Source organism: Penicillium cinerascens, assembly GCF_028974065.1.
Source record: "Penicillium cinerascens strain IBT 15544 chromosome Unknown contig_16_segment0_segment0, whole genome shotgun sequence".
In the NCBI taxonomy this organism is placed as follows: domain Eukaryota; kingdom Fungi; phylum Ascomycota; class Eurotiomycetes; order Eurotiales; family Aspergillaceae; genus Penicillium; species Penicillium cinerascens.
In genome coordinates, this window is record NW_026695286.1 from 987,755 (window position 1) to 1,001,995 (window position 14,241).

The 14,241-nt window shown below is 51.6% G+C and overlaps 4 protein-coding genes across 4 annotated transcripts; 3 read left to right on the plus strand and 1 right to left on the minus strand.

The window, feature by feature from the left end:
* Positions 1-232: 232 nt before the first annotated feature.
* rad7 (uncharacterized protein) lies at positions 233-2,302 on the minus strand (the record flags this gene model as incomplete). The annotated part of the gene is made up of 5 exons (XM_058447432.1): positions 233-1,254; positions 1,322-1,487; positions 1,548-2,090; positions 2,152-2,179; positions 2,232-2,302. 5 exons carry the CDS (start codon positions 2,300-2,302, stop codon positions 233-235), a joined length of 1,830 nt encoding a protein of 609 aa, XP_058312843.1.
* A 678-nt stretch (positions 2,303-2,980) lies between these two features.
* Positions 2,981-6,314, plus strand: N7498_000370 (DNA repair protein RAD16; the record flags this gene model as incomplete). Its single annotated transcript, XM_058447433.1, has 10 exons — positions 2,981-3,865; positions 3,919-4,248; positions 4,301-4,409; positions 4,467-4,541; positions 4,594-4,652; positions 4,716-4,936; positions 4,990-5,036; positions 5,095-5,221; positions 5,277-6,029; positions 6,083-6,314. 10 exons carry the CDS (start codon positions 2,981-2,983, stop codon positions 6,312-6,314), a joined length of 2,838 nt encoding a protein of 945 aa, XP_058312844.1.
* A 542-nt stretch (positions 6,315-6,856) lies between these two features.
* N7498_000371 (C2 domain protein) lies at positions 6,857-8,648 on the plus strand (the record flags this gene model as incomplete). The annotated part of the gene is made up of 2 exons (XM_058447434.1): positions 6,857-7,605; positions 7,664-8,648. The coding sequence occupies 2 exons, from the start codon at positions 6,857-6,859 to the stop codon at positions 8,646-8,648; spliced, it is 1,734 nt and encodes a 577-aa protein (XP_058312845.1).
* A 699-nt stretch (positions 8,649-9,347) lies between these two features.
* N7498_000372 (putative ARF GTPase activator (Csx2)) lies at positions 9,348-12,988 on the plus strand (the record flags this gene model as incomplete). Its single annotated transcript, XM_058447435.1, has 4 exons — positions 9,348-9,411; positions 9,473-9,603; positions 9,664-11,528; positions 11,590-12,988. The coding sequence occupies 4 exons, from the start codon at positions 9,348-9,350 to the stop codon at positions 12,986-12,988; spliced, it is 3,459 nt and encodes a 1,152-aa protein (XP_058312846.1).
* Positions 12,989-14,241: the final 1,253 nt, after the last annotated feature.

Genomic DNA, 14,241 nt, shown 5'->3' on the forward strand with positions numbered 1-14,241 from the left:
ATTTTCAATTCAGTTGTATAAAGCATGGGACTTTTGGAGTTTGGATAGGTTGTGATTTGAATGAATGATGATTATTTGCCTTGACAAGCTTTGAAGTAAATTAAATGAGGATAACCACTGAGTCGCTAGAAACCATAGCCTTCAGCGCCATTATATAAGCATCTAAGGTGGAAACCACGTCCTGAACACAGAAAAATGCGTCACATTTATACCTGAAGCCCACGCAAAAGGTTCAAACGATCTCTTTCTGAGTGATCCCATCTACTTTCAGCTTGGCCCCCATAGTTCCGATCACAGCAACACCCTTAGGAACTCGCAAGTCGCGAATTTTGAAACAGCCGAATACAACGAGTCTGGTCAGAGCTGGACAGCAACGGAATATGCACTGCGCCAGGTAGTCATCCACAACCCCTTGGAATGCGATGTCCAGATACTTGAGCTCGGGATATCGTTTATGCTCGGAAAAGACTTCCTCGTATGCCGCATGTGAAATGTGGCGACAAGAGGCAATGTTCAAAGTTTCGATCTTGGAGCCCGAGTGTTCCATCAGAGCGATGAATCCATCTGATGCAAGGCCAACAGGCTCAGGTGGCCCGGCGGGGTTTGACATATCCACATCACGAAGATTATTGAAATCCACAAATCGCAAGGCCGGATTAGACCATCCACGGAAGAGCGCTGCCAGTTCTTTATCCGTGAATAGATCATTCTTGGTGATACGAAGCTTGGACAGATGATGGCAATGCTCGTGGATATGTTGCAACAGCCTGTCATCTGCGAGTCGAAACTCCTCCAGAGAGAGAGAGCGTAGCTTAGGAGCGACCTCGGTAATGACCTGCAGCAGAGGTTCGGGGTTGGTTTCCTGGCTAAAATGTAGTGACAAGTGCTCTAGATTCTTCAATGTCGCTATCGATTCGAGCGCCTTGTCGCCAATTTTCCAGAGATACTTCAGTTTTAGGCGCCGAAGACCGGTGCAGCTCTTGCACATGATCTGCATGGTTTCATCGTCAAACGCAGAATCAATGTTCCACAATTTCAGGCTCTGCAGCCTGGGTCCTAACTCCGTGAAAACTTGGCGCCAGCAATCGTCGGTCACAAGATTCGGCGAGTCCAAATGAAGGTCTTGAATGTTCATATCGCGATCTATCATGTACTGGAAAACGCGATCCTTCATCGGAGTTACAAATCGCAGATTCAGTCGAGTCAAACGGGGCATGGACGCGAGAATCTTGTGATAATCATCGGTGTCGAGCCCTAGGCCGCAGATCAATATAACATCCATATGGAAGAGAGGAGAAAAGGAAAACAAGAGGGCACATACTTGCACAGTCATAGATGTTTATTTCCCTGTGGCTGGGTCGTAAGAAGAGATCCAGGGTCTTAGAGGTCACTGCGCGTTTTCTGGACAAAATTTGACTCAAACGATGCATCACCGGGGGAGGAAGGTCGCCGAATTCTTCCACATCATCAATGTTGTCGGCAACTTTCTATAAAACAGTTAGTCATACCGGGTTCGATGTCTTCCAAGAGGTAATGCGAGAACAAACCTTGATACATGTCTCCAGCAAGCTCTGGGTACCATGGGAAGCCATGCCATCCAGCAAGTTGCTCTGGTTCTTACGACGTCCGATTCCTGAGCTGCGCTTCTTGACCGGTCCCTTTTTACCGCCATCGACATGTTTCTTAGAACAGTCTGCGCAGAGAAGGCCTCCACTGGGACCTGTCTTACTGTAGGCAGTGACCGTGAAACGCTTGCCACAGATTTCGCAATTATCCAGCTGACCCGGGTTAGGCCGCTGCTTCTCGCTTATCATTGTATTTGCCAAGGCATCGTCATCATCATCCGGCTCCCCGGTTCGCCGGGCCTTGCGGCGGGCAAATTCCTTGCTCTTCTTGATTTTCTCGATGGCTTGCTGTCTCTTGCGCTTCTTGCTTTTGTCTTCGGGGGACTCTGGGTCAGGCGTCGGCTCGTACTCAGCTTCTTCACGGTCAAGTGTAGCGGCTTCTTCCTCTTCGGCGGCCTGACGCGTCGCATCCGCCACCCGGCGGTCATACTCATCGCGGATTTGAGCGGCGGAGATGTTATTAGACTAAACAGGGATGCACTGGTTAGCTTCAGCAAATAAATGGCACTTTTGGTCAAATACGCACGGCAAGAAAATCAGTTAGAGCAGAGTGTCTGTCGGAGGCTTGTTAGTACCGGCGAAATCAGTAGTTGGGAAAAGTCATACGGGCCCCGGATGTTCCTCCCCGACCTTCGATCAGCCCTGAAACAGGATGTTAGTATCACCCTGAATCTCATATATCAATAGAGAACGTACATTATGACCAGGGAATAAGAAGGAACTGGTGGCGAGATAGATGTGGTGACTGGTCAACAAGTCACAGGTTTCGTGGCAGTTTCGCGTTGCACTTAACGCGACGCTCTTATCAGGACGTGAGAGATAAGTGGGCGATGACGATCCACGCGATTCAGGATCACGATCAGGATCAAAATCGCGCAACAGGAAGGGTAAAGGAAGGGAATAGGAATGATAGGACAGGCCCTCTTGGGGATGGCAAATGTTCGGGGTCAACCGACTGAAGAATTTTTCTGGTCCAGGCACCTGGATCAATCACGTTTTCCGGATCTCGAACTCTGACTCCGACTTCTCCCCTTTCACTTTCTATCCTTCCCTGCTCGCTTTCTTCACTGTCGTTCAGTTCTAATCGCTCATAATTTCGGGCCTTACATTCGTTGGCTCGATCTCTCTCACCTTTCGCCTCGGTTACCGTCACCTCGACCAGTCGCCACGCCTTGGACTCATCCCGAGTTAACTCATCACAGTACAGTACAGCCTTCCTACTCTATTTTCATATCCGGTTTGATGAGACTTATCTAACTTGACTATCCTAGATCGTACTCGGCCAGTTTTTGGTACCCATCCTTCGGCGATCCCGTGAAGTTCCCGTTGCTCTATAGTCCTCAACCATCTTCATCATGAGGAGGCCCGACACCATCGTGATCCCCGACTCCGAGGATGACGCACCTCACAGTTCAACGCCATTGAAGAATTCCTCGCCCCTCCGTCAGCCGGAACCCTTGCGACGGGGTGGGTCATCCCTTGCCCGATCTCGAACATCTCGCGTCATCATGGATTCCGAAGGTGAAGATGATGACGATGCCTTCGATGGACCCAACCCGGTTTCAACAAGGACAAGAACTCGTGCATCGGGGAATTTTGAGGTCGTGATACCAGGGACGAAAGATAACACCCCTACTGATTCTTCTCGAAGCTCTCTGGGGATCTTTTCCGCCGATGGAACCACCGGCTTCAACACACCAGCAACCAGCGTTGGTGCCGGCGCGGAATCTGATACGAAGAATACGAAGAAGCCTCGGGCACGAGTCAATGCATCGGAGCGTGCTGCACGGCTCCAATCGAACACCGCCTCCAGAAGAACCTCTCAAAGAGGTACGAAACGGTCTGCGGCTGCTATATCAGTAGACGAAACGGACCAAGACACCACCGACGCGGCATTGGCGCATGCGCTCCAGATAGAGGAGTATGAAAAGCCGCGTCCAAAAAAGCGTCGGACCGTCTTCGAGGATGTTCACGAACAAGCCCGAAGTCTTGCAGAGAGACTCGACGCCATGCCCCCAGGCGGAGAATTGACGGAGAGTGAATTGTCAGACCGGATTACACCTTTGGACTCGGAAGAGGAGGAAATGTTTTCCCCTCGTGCCTCAGATTCCGAGGATGAATTGGTTTTTGCTGTCGAAGAAAGCGACCCTTCACACGGTCGACTCGCCTTCCCAGCCGAATTTTATGATGAAGAAGACGAAGACTTGCCAACCTGGGAAGAACAGCGCAAAATTCGCCGAGTAAGTCTGCATACCTGGACTCCGACCTGTACAGCTATTGACTTTCTTTCTAGATGCAAACAGATCGGAAGAAGCTGGAAAAAAACCACCCGATCATTACCACCATGTGGGATGATCTGAAAGCTAGACCCATAATTCCCGCCAAGGAAGCTAAGCAACCCGAGTCCATCACTCGCAAGTTGAAACCTTTCCAATTGGAAGGCTTGAACTGGATGATGGAACAAGAGAAAACGGACTACCGCGGCGGTTTGCTCGGAGACGAAATGGGCATGGGCAAAACAATTCAAGCCGTTTCTTTGATCATGTCCGATTTTCCTCAGCACGACCCGACTCTAGTCCTTGTACCCCCGGTCGCTCTGATGCAGTGGGTGTCTGAGATCAAGGTTTGATGCCTCCGGGAATCTTTATTGTTCTTTCAACTCATCATGATTCTAGGAATACACCGATGGCAAGTTGAAAGTGCTTGTTTATCACAATTCAGACTCCAAGGTCAAAAAGCTTACCCAGGCGGACCTTCGAAAATACGACGTGATTATGATATCCTGTGCGTGGTCGATTTACTTTATCTATCCAGAATCATTGAACTGACTGGGGGTTACAGACTCGAGCTTGGAGTCCATATATCGCAAACAGGAAAAGGGATGGACTCGTGGTAATGGAACTGTTAAAGAAGACAGTAAGTGCCGAAATAATCTAGCTCACACAATCTTTGCTGACTTTGGGCGAAGGTGTCATTCATTCCATTGACTACCACCGACTTATCCTTGACGAAGCGCACAGCATCAAGGTATGTATTATGCCGAATCTCCAACTCAACTCGTTATTATCATGGCGCCTGACTTTTCTACAGCAACGTACCACGGGTGTAGCGAAGGCCTGTTTCGCATTGAACGCTTCCTACAAATGGTGTCTGTCTGGAACTCCTGTGCAAAACCGCATCGGTGAATTCTTTTCACTTCTGCGCTTCTTGCAGGTCCGCCCATTCGCCAGCTATTTTTGCAAGCAGTGTTCATGCTCGCAGCTACAATGGACCGCGAACAAGCAGGGACGTTGTACTGAGTGCTCCCACACGTATGTCTCTAACTCAAAACAGAGCATTTTCTTGACACTGACAATCACTTCAGGGGATTCAACCATATCTCGATTTTCAACAAGGAAATCCTCAATCCAAGTAAGTCAATCTTCACGAAGACAGGTTTATTCCTTCGGCAATCTAATACAGATTTTAGTTACGGAGGGAAGAACGACGGAGGAACGCAAGACAGGTCTGCAAAAGCTTCGTCTCATTACGGACCACATCATGCTTCGACGTTTGAAGCAAGAGCATACCTCTTCCATGGAACTTCCGCCCAAACGGTGAGTACGATAACGTCCCTTTCTACCTTACTCTTTAGCTGACGTGGGGTCTCAGAATCACCATACACAATGAATTCTTTGGCGAGATCGAACATGATTTCTCCCGCAGTATCATGACCAACTCGAGTCGGCAATTTGACACCTACGTCAGTCGAGGTGTCATGCTGAACAATTATGCCAATATTTTCGGTCTCATCATGCAGATGCGACAAGTGGCGAACCACCCAGATCTTATCCTGAAGAAACATGTGCAGCCGGGATTCAATGTTCTCGTTTGTCGCGTCTGTGACGAGCCCGCAGAGGATGCCATTCGGTCCCGCTGTCATCACGAGTTCTGCCGCAAGTGTGCCAAGGATTACATTCAGTCCTTTGAGGACGGCACCACGGTGGATTGTCCGCAGTGTCACATTCCCCTCTCGATTGATTTGGAGCAGCCCACGATTGAGCAGTCGGAGGAGTCCGTGAAGAAAAACTCGATTATCAATCGAATTTTCATGGAAGATTGGACCTCGTCGACCAAGATTGAAACGCTTCTTTACGAGCTTTATCTTCAGAGAACGAAAAGTCATACACCGAAGTCGATTATATTCTCGCAGTTCACCTCGATGCTCCAGCTCGTGGAGTGGCGCCTGCGTCATGCAGGGTTCAACACGGTCATGTTGGACGGTACGATGACGCCTGCTCAACGACAAAGGTCGATCGAGCACTTCATGACCAACGCGGACGTGGAGGTGTTCCTGGTCTCCTTGAAAGCAGGCGGTGTGGCTCTTAACTTGACGGAAGCGTCAAGAGTCTTTATTGTGGACCCGTAAGTGTATCGTTACCCAGTAGCGAAAGAATTCCGCTAACGTCTCCATGCAGCTGGTGGAACCCTGCAGCAGAATGGCAGAGTGCGGATCGCAGTCACCGTATAGGCCAGCAACGGCCCTGCGTGATTACCCGCCTGACAATCGAAGACTCGGTCGAGTCCCGAATCGTTCAACTCCAGGAAAAGAAGGCCAACCTGATCCGGGGCACTATTAACAAAGATCAGGGCGAGGCACTTGAGAAATTGACCCCCGAAGATATGCAGTTCCTTTTCCGCGGCTCTTAGATGGTGCGCCACAGTTGTCAGCCCATCATGCCGATCTTGCCCCACAGTCGACGTCACCGACCACGCGAAACGGCGTTGCGCACGCCCTACATCCCCACCTCGCGATATGACCTCACGAACATCGTTAATGTCTTGCAATGCGATTATTTTACATAGAATTCGAACTTCTTACCTTCCCGCCAACGCGTTCATTCATCACGGGAGTTGCGCGTCCCTGGTGCATATAGATTCGAGCGTACAGTACCGTATACGGCGGAACCATAGAACGGAACGTTTCAAATCGAAGATAAACAGGGACGCGAAATGAGATCATGCCTTACGGCGATCATTCTATATATGAATTATCGCTGTTGCCTGCTGGATCTTTTCGTAGGGCTAAAGCTTGGCTCGTCTCGGCAACTTCGACTTTTCCCCACCATATTCCCCTGGAATCCCCTTCTCGTTGCTCGTCCCTATTTTTCGTCTATTCTTATCAGATAATGCTCCCCCACCCGTGTTTCGGTCTTTAATATCTCCCTATTGTATCCTGCCCCCATATAGTCATGGCGTCCCACCCGGTTGACCGATATGGCCCCAAACTTGTCGAGAAGGCCGACAAGATACAGCACCGGATGAGCATGGGTAATGACCATGCGAAACCTGCTGGAGGGTTTGATGCGACTCCGATTGCGCGTGCCCCACCGGGTTACACCGTCAAGTTCACCTTTCACCGCGGCGACGACCTACCCTTCGCGGACTGGGGCAGCTTCTCCTCGGACCCGTACGTGTATGCACAACTCCTGGTTGACCTTCCTCGGCGCCACAAGCAGGACCCTCTCGTGAGCTTTCGCACCCCCACCGTGCGTAAGGACATGAACCCCGTGTGGAACTGTGAATGGGTTGTCGCAAACGTGCCGGCATCTGGCTTTACGCTCAAGGCATATGTGTACGACGAAGACCCGGCCGACCATGATGACAAGCTGGGAATTGCATTTATCGAGGTGCCTCATCTTTCGGAGAACTGGCCGGGGATCAAAGAGCAGTCGTTCAAGGTCAAGAAGCGCTTTGGGAGCAAGCGCGTCTACGTTTTCACCAACGTCTCTGCATTCGCCACGGGTCACCACAAGGAGTCTTTCTTGGTCATGAGCATTGAAGTTCTAGGAAAAACGGCGGGAGACAATGGCGGCCAGATGTATACCGTCGGCCCGAATCATTGGTTCAAGCACTTCTCACCTCTCATCGGGCGACTGATCGGAACGAAAGATCAAGTCCAAGGCGACGATGGGAGCGGCAAGGCTCCTAGTCGATACAAGTATGTTACACGTGGGTGTTTGTTTCGGGGCTGCCACATGCTAATCATTGCCAATTAGCTTCCAAGCCATTCAAATACAGCTCATGGGCCCTGTTCCCTGCGAACTTTACCATCGCTATGTGGAGTTTAAGCCGTTTGTGGCAGGCATGTTTCAGGCGCAAAGCCTCAGGGGCCGAATCTTGCACAAGGCGCTACACCATCAACATCAGCGGATCTACAATTTCGACCGCTCCACTGTCAACGGGAGTTTCCCCCATCCTTGCGATGAATTTTCTCGGAAGTTCCTCGAGTTTGCCCATTACGGTCAAGGCGGTCGGATCTTCACCTATGTGCTCACGTTGGACGGCCAGCTTCGGTTTACCGAAACGGGCAAAGAATTTGGAATTGATATGCTGAGCAAACACACGATGCATAGTGATGTATCTATCTATATTGCTTACTCGGGTGAATTCTTCTTGCGCCGGCGCAAGCATCGTCGCCGGCAGCACTCCACGTCGTCGCATCCGGCCTCGCACACTGAAAATGATATCCCCGTGGAAGAAGGGGATGAGTCTGAAGAAGCCCAAGAGGCTTCAACAGATCCGTCTGACTACGAGCTTTTCATTGACAACGACAGCGGGACTTATCGGCCCAACGCCGAGAAAATGCCGCTGTTGAGGGAGTTCCTCGTTCTCAACTTCCCGGGCCTTCATGTCACTACTCTGGACTGTCAACAGGACGCCGAGCGAATGGGCCAAATGAAGGAAGAACAGCGGGAATTCAAGAAGGCGCAGGGCAACCCCGCCGCGTACCTCCAGCAAAGCAGTGTCTCGTCACTATCCATTTCCAGCTCGGAAGAAGAAGAACTCAACGAGCACAGTGGCCAGGCCAAGAAACGAGGAGATACGACCCGAAGGATTCACGAGATGCGCGATGTCAAAGGCCAAATGATGAGGTGGGTGGAAGCCGATGGGCATCCCAATCGCTCCAAGCACCGCTATGCCTCCGGACGTGAACGAGCGTTCTCGACCCCTACACCCTCCGCTGCAGGCCCAGCGGCTTAGACTGCACTACGGCTCTTCTTTCACAGTACAATCCTTCTTCTTCACGTTGCATCCTTTGCTTTACCTCGGTCCGGAACCGAGCATCACGACGTTCATGATTGGGTCTAATGCGACACGATGCGAGTTGAGGGGGCATCGATGTATGATAATGCAGTTGTACAGGTCTACCCAGGTAGTAATAAAGTGCAGCCTATTAATACAAGTCTAATTTCTTCCCCGCGAGGGTCCCTTTGGGGCTATATAGTTGGGTCCCCGCGGAAGCGCTGAGGCTGAAACAAAGACGGGCTGCACCACCCGCCTGCGATTTTTCGGAGCCTAGCGAAATGCGAACTCGAGAGGTCAATAGCGTGGGGGAAAGGAAAGCGGATATGGCCCGTAGAGCATATAGAACATATTTCCGGTCCCGGTTCTCCGTTTAGCAGGAGTCAAGTGAGCAGAGGGAGGCAGCAGACCCCGAGAATCCGCCCCCTCAAATCGAACGCGATCACCGATCCCAAGCTTCGACTCCACCCTCCGCCCCCCTCCCCTCCACAACACCAGCCTCAGCTTTGCACGACTGAATGACGGATCCTTCAGCTCGTTCGCTTGATTTCTCTCTCTGGCCATCCGACTGCTGCGCACCCTGTCGATGGCCGATTGGCTCGGTGCTTAGCCAACCTCCTTCTCGCGCCGTGATCTGATCCCTCTGCCTGCGCCATCATGGGCAATGTCGCCAGCCGCCTGGACGATGCGGGGAGCTTGTTTTCCAAGGACCAGAATCGCTGTATGTCAAGAGCTCTTTTCTTCCCAAAAGACCCTTCGGGCTGATACGATATTTCCTCCAGTCTCGATCGCATCGGTCACAATAAGCAACTCCCGCCGCCGCCTGCTGACCCTGTCCCCAAACGCATTACCTGCGGTGCGGTATATAGCAAAACGTGACTCGAACGACGAAACTCCTATCGAATATATCCAGGTACAGATACTCGGAATCGCGTGGTGGTGCTGGCGGGCTAACCTTTGATCAACAATGCAGGATCCGGATGTCCCCTCGTCCGCCCCGGTCCCGACGTTCTTGCTACGCCTTTCGAACGACGACGACCTCATTTTCAACTTCACATTCATCCTTCGCCAGACACAGACCGGCAACGTTGCAGGATCAACCGTCAATGGCGTCTCGACCTCGCTCCCCGAAGTGGCCGATACCAACCTTACAGGACTCACGTTTGCCCACGCATCCAACTCGAAGGAACTAGATAATCTAATCACGAGAGAGTTTCACGCGAACCCGAACTTGCAAAATAACTCCAATGTCCAGCTCATCGGAGACTTTTCGACCGGCGGTAACCCGTCAGTTTCATTTGAGTGGTCCTGGAGATGGAAGCCCCCGAAGGCAATGGAGGACAAGGGTGGTGGCTGGCGAAACAGCTGCAGCTTCTTAGATTATGATCAAAGGACTAACCGCCTGAACACCCTTGCTCACTTCTCCTTCTGGGTGCATAACTCCATTCGTCTGCTGCCCAGTCCACAAATATCCTCGCCGAACCTGGAGTTGCCTGTCCCTCAGCCTCGCAGCCGTGTCCCCTCCACCCAGTCCACCGTTTCCCACTTCAGTGACACCGAACTCACCTCGAATTCACATTACTTTTCGACCACACCACCTGAAAGCGCAGATGGTGCACCCCCTCTTCCCCTAACAGCGCCCCCGCCCCCGCCCCCGCCCCCGGTCAAAGTTGACCTTCCACATTCGCGACCTGGGGATGACATGAGTGTGGTGGAAGATGGGCCACTGTTTCGAGCAACCATGAAGGCTTTGGAGCAGAGAACGGGGAACATGCGCTCGAAAATCAAAAAGGTCCTTAAGAAAGCCGAGGCTGCCCAGCAAGCGCAAGCAAGCTGCAACGAGGCCATGGAAGCCTTTTTATGCTCGCTGAACGATGCTTCTACATCCAACGCCAATGCTATCCAGCCGGCACTAGACCACTACTTTGAGAAGATCGCCCGACAGATCCAGAATTACGAACAGCTCAACACACTCCAGCTGCAGAAGCTCGTGATTGAGCCTCTTGTGAAGCTGTACACCAACGACATCAAACAGGCTGAATCGAAAAAGAAAGAGTTTGATGAGGAAAGTCGCGATTATTATGCCTACGTCAGTCGCTATTTGGGCCAGAGACAGGACTCGCTTAAAGAGAAGAAACGTGCCGAGAGCGATTCGAAGTATCAGGTCAAGCGGCGAAATTTCGAGCTGAAGCGCTTCGACTATTCTTCTTTTATGCAGGATCTCCACGGAGGCCGCAAGGAGCAAGAGGTCTTATCGCATCTGACGAAGTATGCCGACTTTCAGGCCAAGAACTTCTTGGCGGCTGCTAAGAAGGTTGATGAGATGGTCCCCCAGCTTGACGCTCTCATTCATGAGGTGAACCAGGCAGACAAGGAGTTCCAGTTCAAACGGACCGAGCGCGAGGAAAAGCGCAGGGCTTTGGAAAAGAACAGTAAACCGTATCTGGAGCCCGACGTGGTGACTGGCGCGACGATCGCCACTTCTACATCTACCGGTGCTGCCAACGGGCCTACTTCCATCGACAATGAACTGGGTCGAGCCGATAGTACTGGATCTCAGCTGCGCGGCGTCATCAGCAACACTTCGTCCGTTTCGTCTCAGGCCAACGCAGGGTCCGCTGGCACTTCCGCTGGCACCTCCGCGCCCACAACAAGCGCCGGTGCTAGTGGAGCCCCAGGCCAAAATCGCTTCAAAGGCATTCGAGACCTCGAGGAAAGAGACATTCTTTGGTTCGATCGCGCTGCGGGTCAGCAACGGAAAGAGGGTCTCCTGTGGGCGTTGTCCCGTCCGGGTTCACATATTGATCCAAAAGGAATTAACAAACAGGCATGGCATAAGTAAGTCATTGCAAAAACGCCGTTGAATCTATGTCGTACGCTAATGATTTCTCAACCACAGGTTCTGGATTGTGCTAGATCAAGGAAAACTTTCTGAATATAGCAATTGGAAACAAAAGCTAGATCTTCACATGGAACCGATCGATCTCCGCATGGCATCCGTTCGCGAAGCTCGAAATGCAGAACGGCGATTCTGCTTCGAAGTGATTACACCTCAATTCAAGCGTATCTATCAAGCAACTTCGGAGGAGGACATGGCCAACTGGATCCGGTCTATCAATAACGCACTTCAGAGTGCAGTGGAAGGACAAGGAATGCCACCCCCTCCAGTCCCGTCTAAGAACGAATCTAGTGGACGTGATATCGGCTCCGTTTTCACAGGAAAGAGCTCGTCGGTCTCTGGCCACCACTCTTATTCAAACAGCTCCAGCAGCAGTGGTGTGAATCGCCGGACTACGGTTGGAGCGCGACCCAGTTATGTTCGTCACGACAGCAATAGCTATGAAGAAAATCCGTCACGTCTCCTCCAGGCCGTACGTAACGCGGACGAGGGAAACATGTGGTGTGCCGACTGTGGTTCTTCCTCCAAAGTCGAATGGGTCTCGATCAACCTCGGAATCATCTTGTGCATTGAGTGTAGTGGCATCCACCGGTCTTTGGGAACACACATCTCCAAGATCCGGTCGCTCACCCTCGACGTACATTCTTTCTCGAACGACATTGTTGAGATCCTCTTGCAGATTGGCAATCGAGTCAGCAACATGATTTGGGAGGCGACCCTGGACCAGTCGCTCAAGCCGAGCGCAGTCTCGACGAGAGAGCAACGACTGAAGTTCATTACGGGCAAGTATGTTGATCGAGCCTATGTTGAACATCTGCCGTCCCCGCGGTCTCGATTTGCGACCCCCAACGAGACCCTTCTTGCTTCGATAAAAAGAAATGATATCCAAGGAGTGCTCTACGGTATTGCCCTGCGTGCCAACGTGAATGTGACTGATCGCTCCCGCAACACCCATGCGGTGTTCCTGGCTCTTGCTGCTGCAGACCCAGCCTCTCCTGGGTCTACACCCACCATACCTATCTCCTCTCGCTCAACCATTAAGGCGATCCCCTTCCCCATCGCCGAGCTGCTGGTTCAGAACGGTGCGGATATTCCCCCGCAACCGCCCTCCATCCCCCTCTCCTCGGCAGCCCAACTCTATCTCAGTCAGCGGACTTCGCGGACATCTGCATTCATATCTCCTCCACCGGGTCCTGTCCCGGGTAAGGTCAGCGTTACCGACAGCCTAGGCTCTTTACCTACCATCCGAGCATCGGGCAAGGATAATACTTCCTCGTCTTCCTCGCAGCCACCCGGCTCCTCGGACAGCAAGGAAAAAGAAAAGGAAAAGCTTTCCAAGCGAGGAAGTGCCGGTGCTCGATTTGCAGGAAAAGTGGCGTCCCTTGGGATCGACCGATAAATCTTGCTTCATCGCACGTTACTCACCAACCTAATTATATCCCTCGTAATGAGATTTGCATGAACATTCCCCATCTGATGACTACTGTGGGTTGTACGGCTTGAGTATTTGCCGCGACCATCGGTGGCCGGCTTCTGTTTTTTACTATGTCTCTTGGTTCAATCTGCCAGGATAAACTCTTGGGCTTCTTTTCTGTGTGCCCTTGCTGACTCCGGTCTTTGGCTTCTTCCTGTATGGCATTGCGATGCATTTCTGAGGCTTGCTTCCCTTCTACAACTTTACTTCTTGTGAAGAATTTAAATATGGGCGGGACCGCATCGTGTATCGCAATACCCACTACCTTTTTCTTTCTTTTAACGAATGACTTCTTCTTGAACGGGCCTTGGCGCCACAGATGTATAGTTCGCGGTATAGCTCAACTGAATCTCTTGAGATTCTAGTTGATTCTTACCCATTCGTATTCCAACTGTTGGATAAACCAACAGAATGGTATTGTTCCTTCTACCATCCAACAATGGCGAGCATACGCTAGACTGAAAAGAGCAAAAGGATACGTAGCAAGTACTCAGCCACGAGATTGATATCATACAGAACACATTGTAGGTTAGTATCACTACGGGGGTCGCCTGTCTCGTTGTCTGCCAGTGGCAATTCCTTCAGCCTCGGTGCTTCACCGACGCCCGGCAGCTGACAGAAACATGAGTAACCACCTGCCCAATGCAGATCACGACATGGGTCTGTGGCGTTCGGCATAGGCCGAGACCCAAGTGGCGTGAGCAAGTCTCCCGCAGCAGCATCTCGGAAATACTACTCTGGGATACTCGGGCAACGGTTGGGATTTAGCAGGCTGGGTGGCGGTGGAACGAGAGATATGGGCCGAGGGATGAGTGAGTATTTTCCACAGAAGCCTTGCTGATCTACGCAGCCCAGCCACTCAATCCTGATTGAGGATCCAGCTAACCCTTCCAAGTTTCACTGCCACCACACCATGGCGAGAGATCGGCCAGTGAGCTGCCCAACTCCAATTGATCTCCGTTGATCTCCCTTTAAACGATACGACTGTCCTCCAGGCATTGATGGTTCGTGGAGGCTGTGCATGTTTTGTCACAGGACGGGCGGACATGGTACCATACTCCCTCCAAGGCTGATCATATCAAACGATGGATGTCTGATTGGAGACTCCCTTCTCGACCCAGGGGCAGAGGCGGGGCTGCGGGTGCTGCGAGTGCCGGAGAAGGGCTGCGCACATAAAT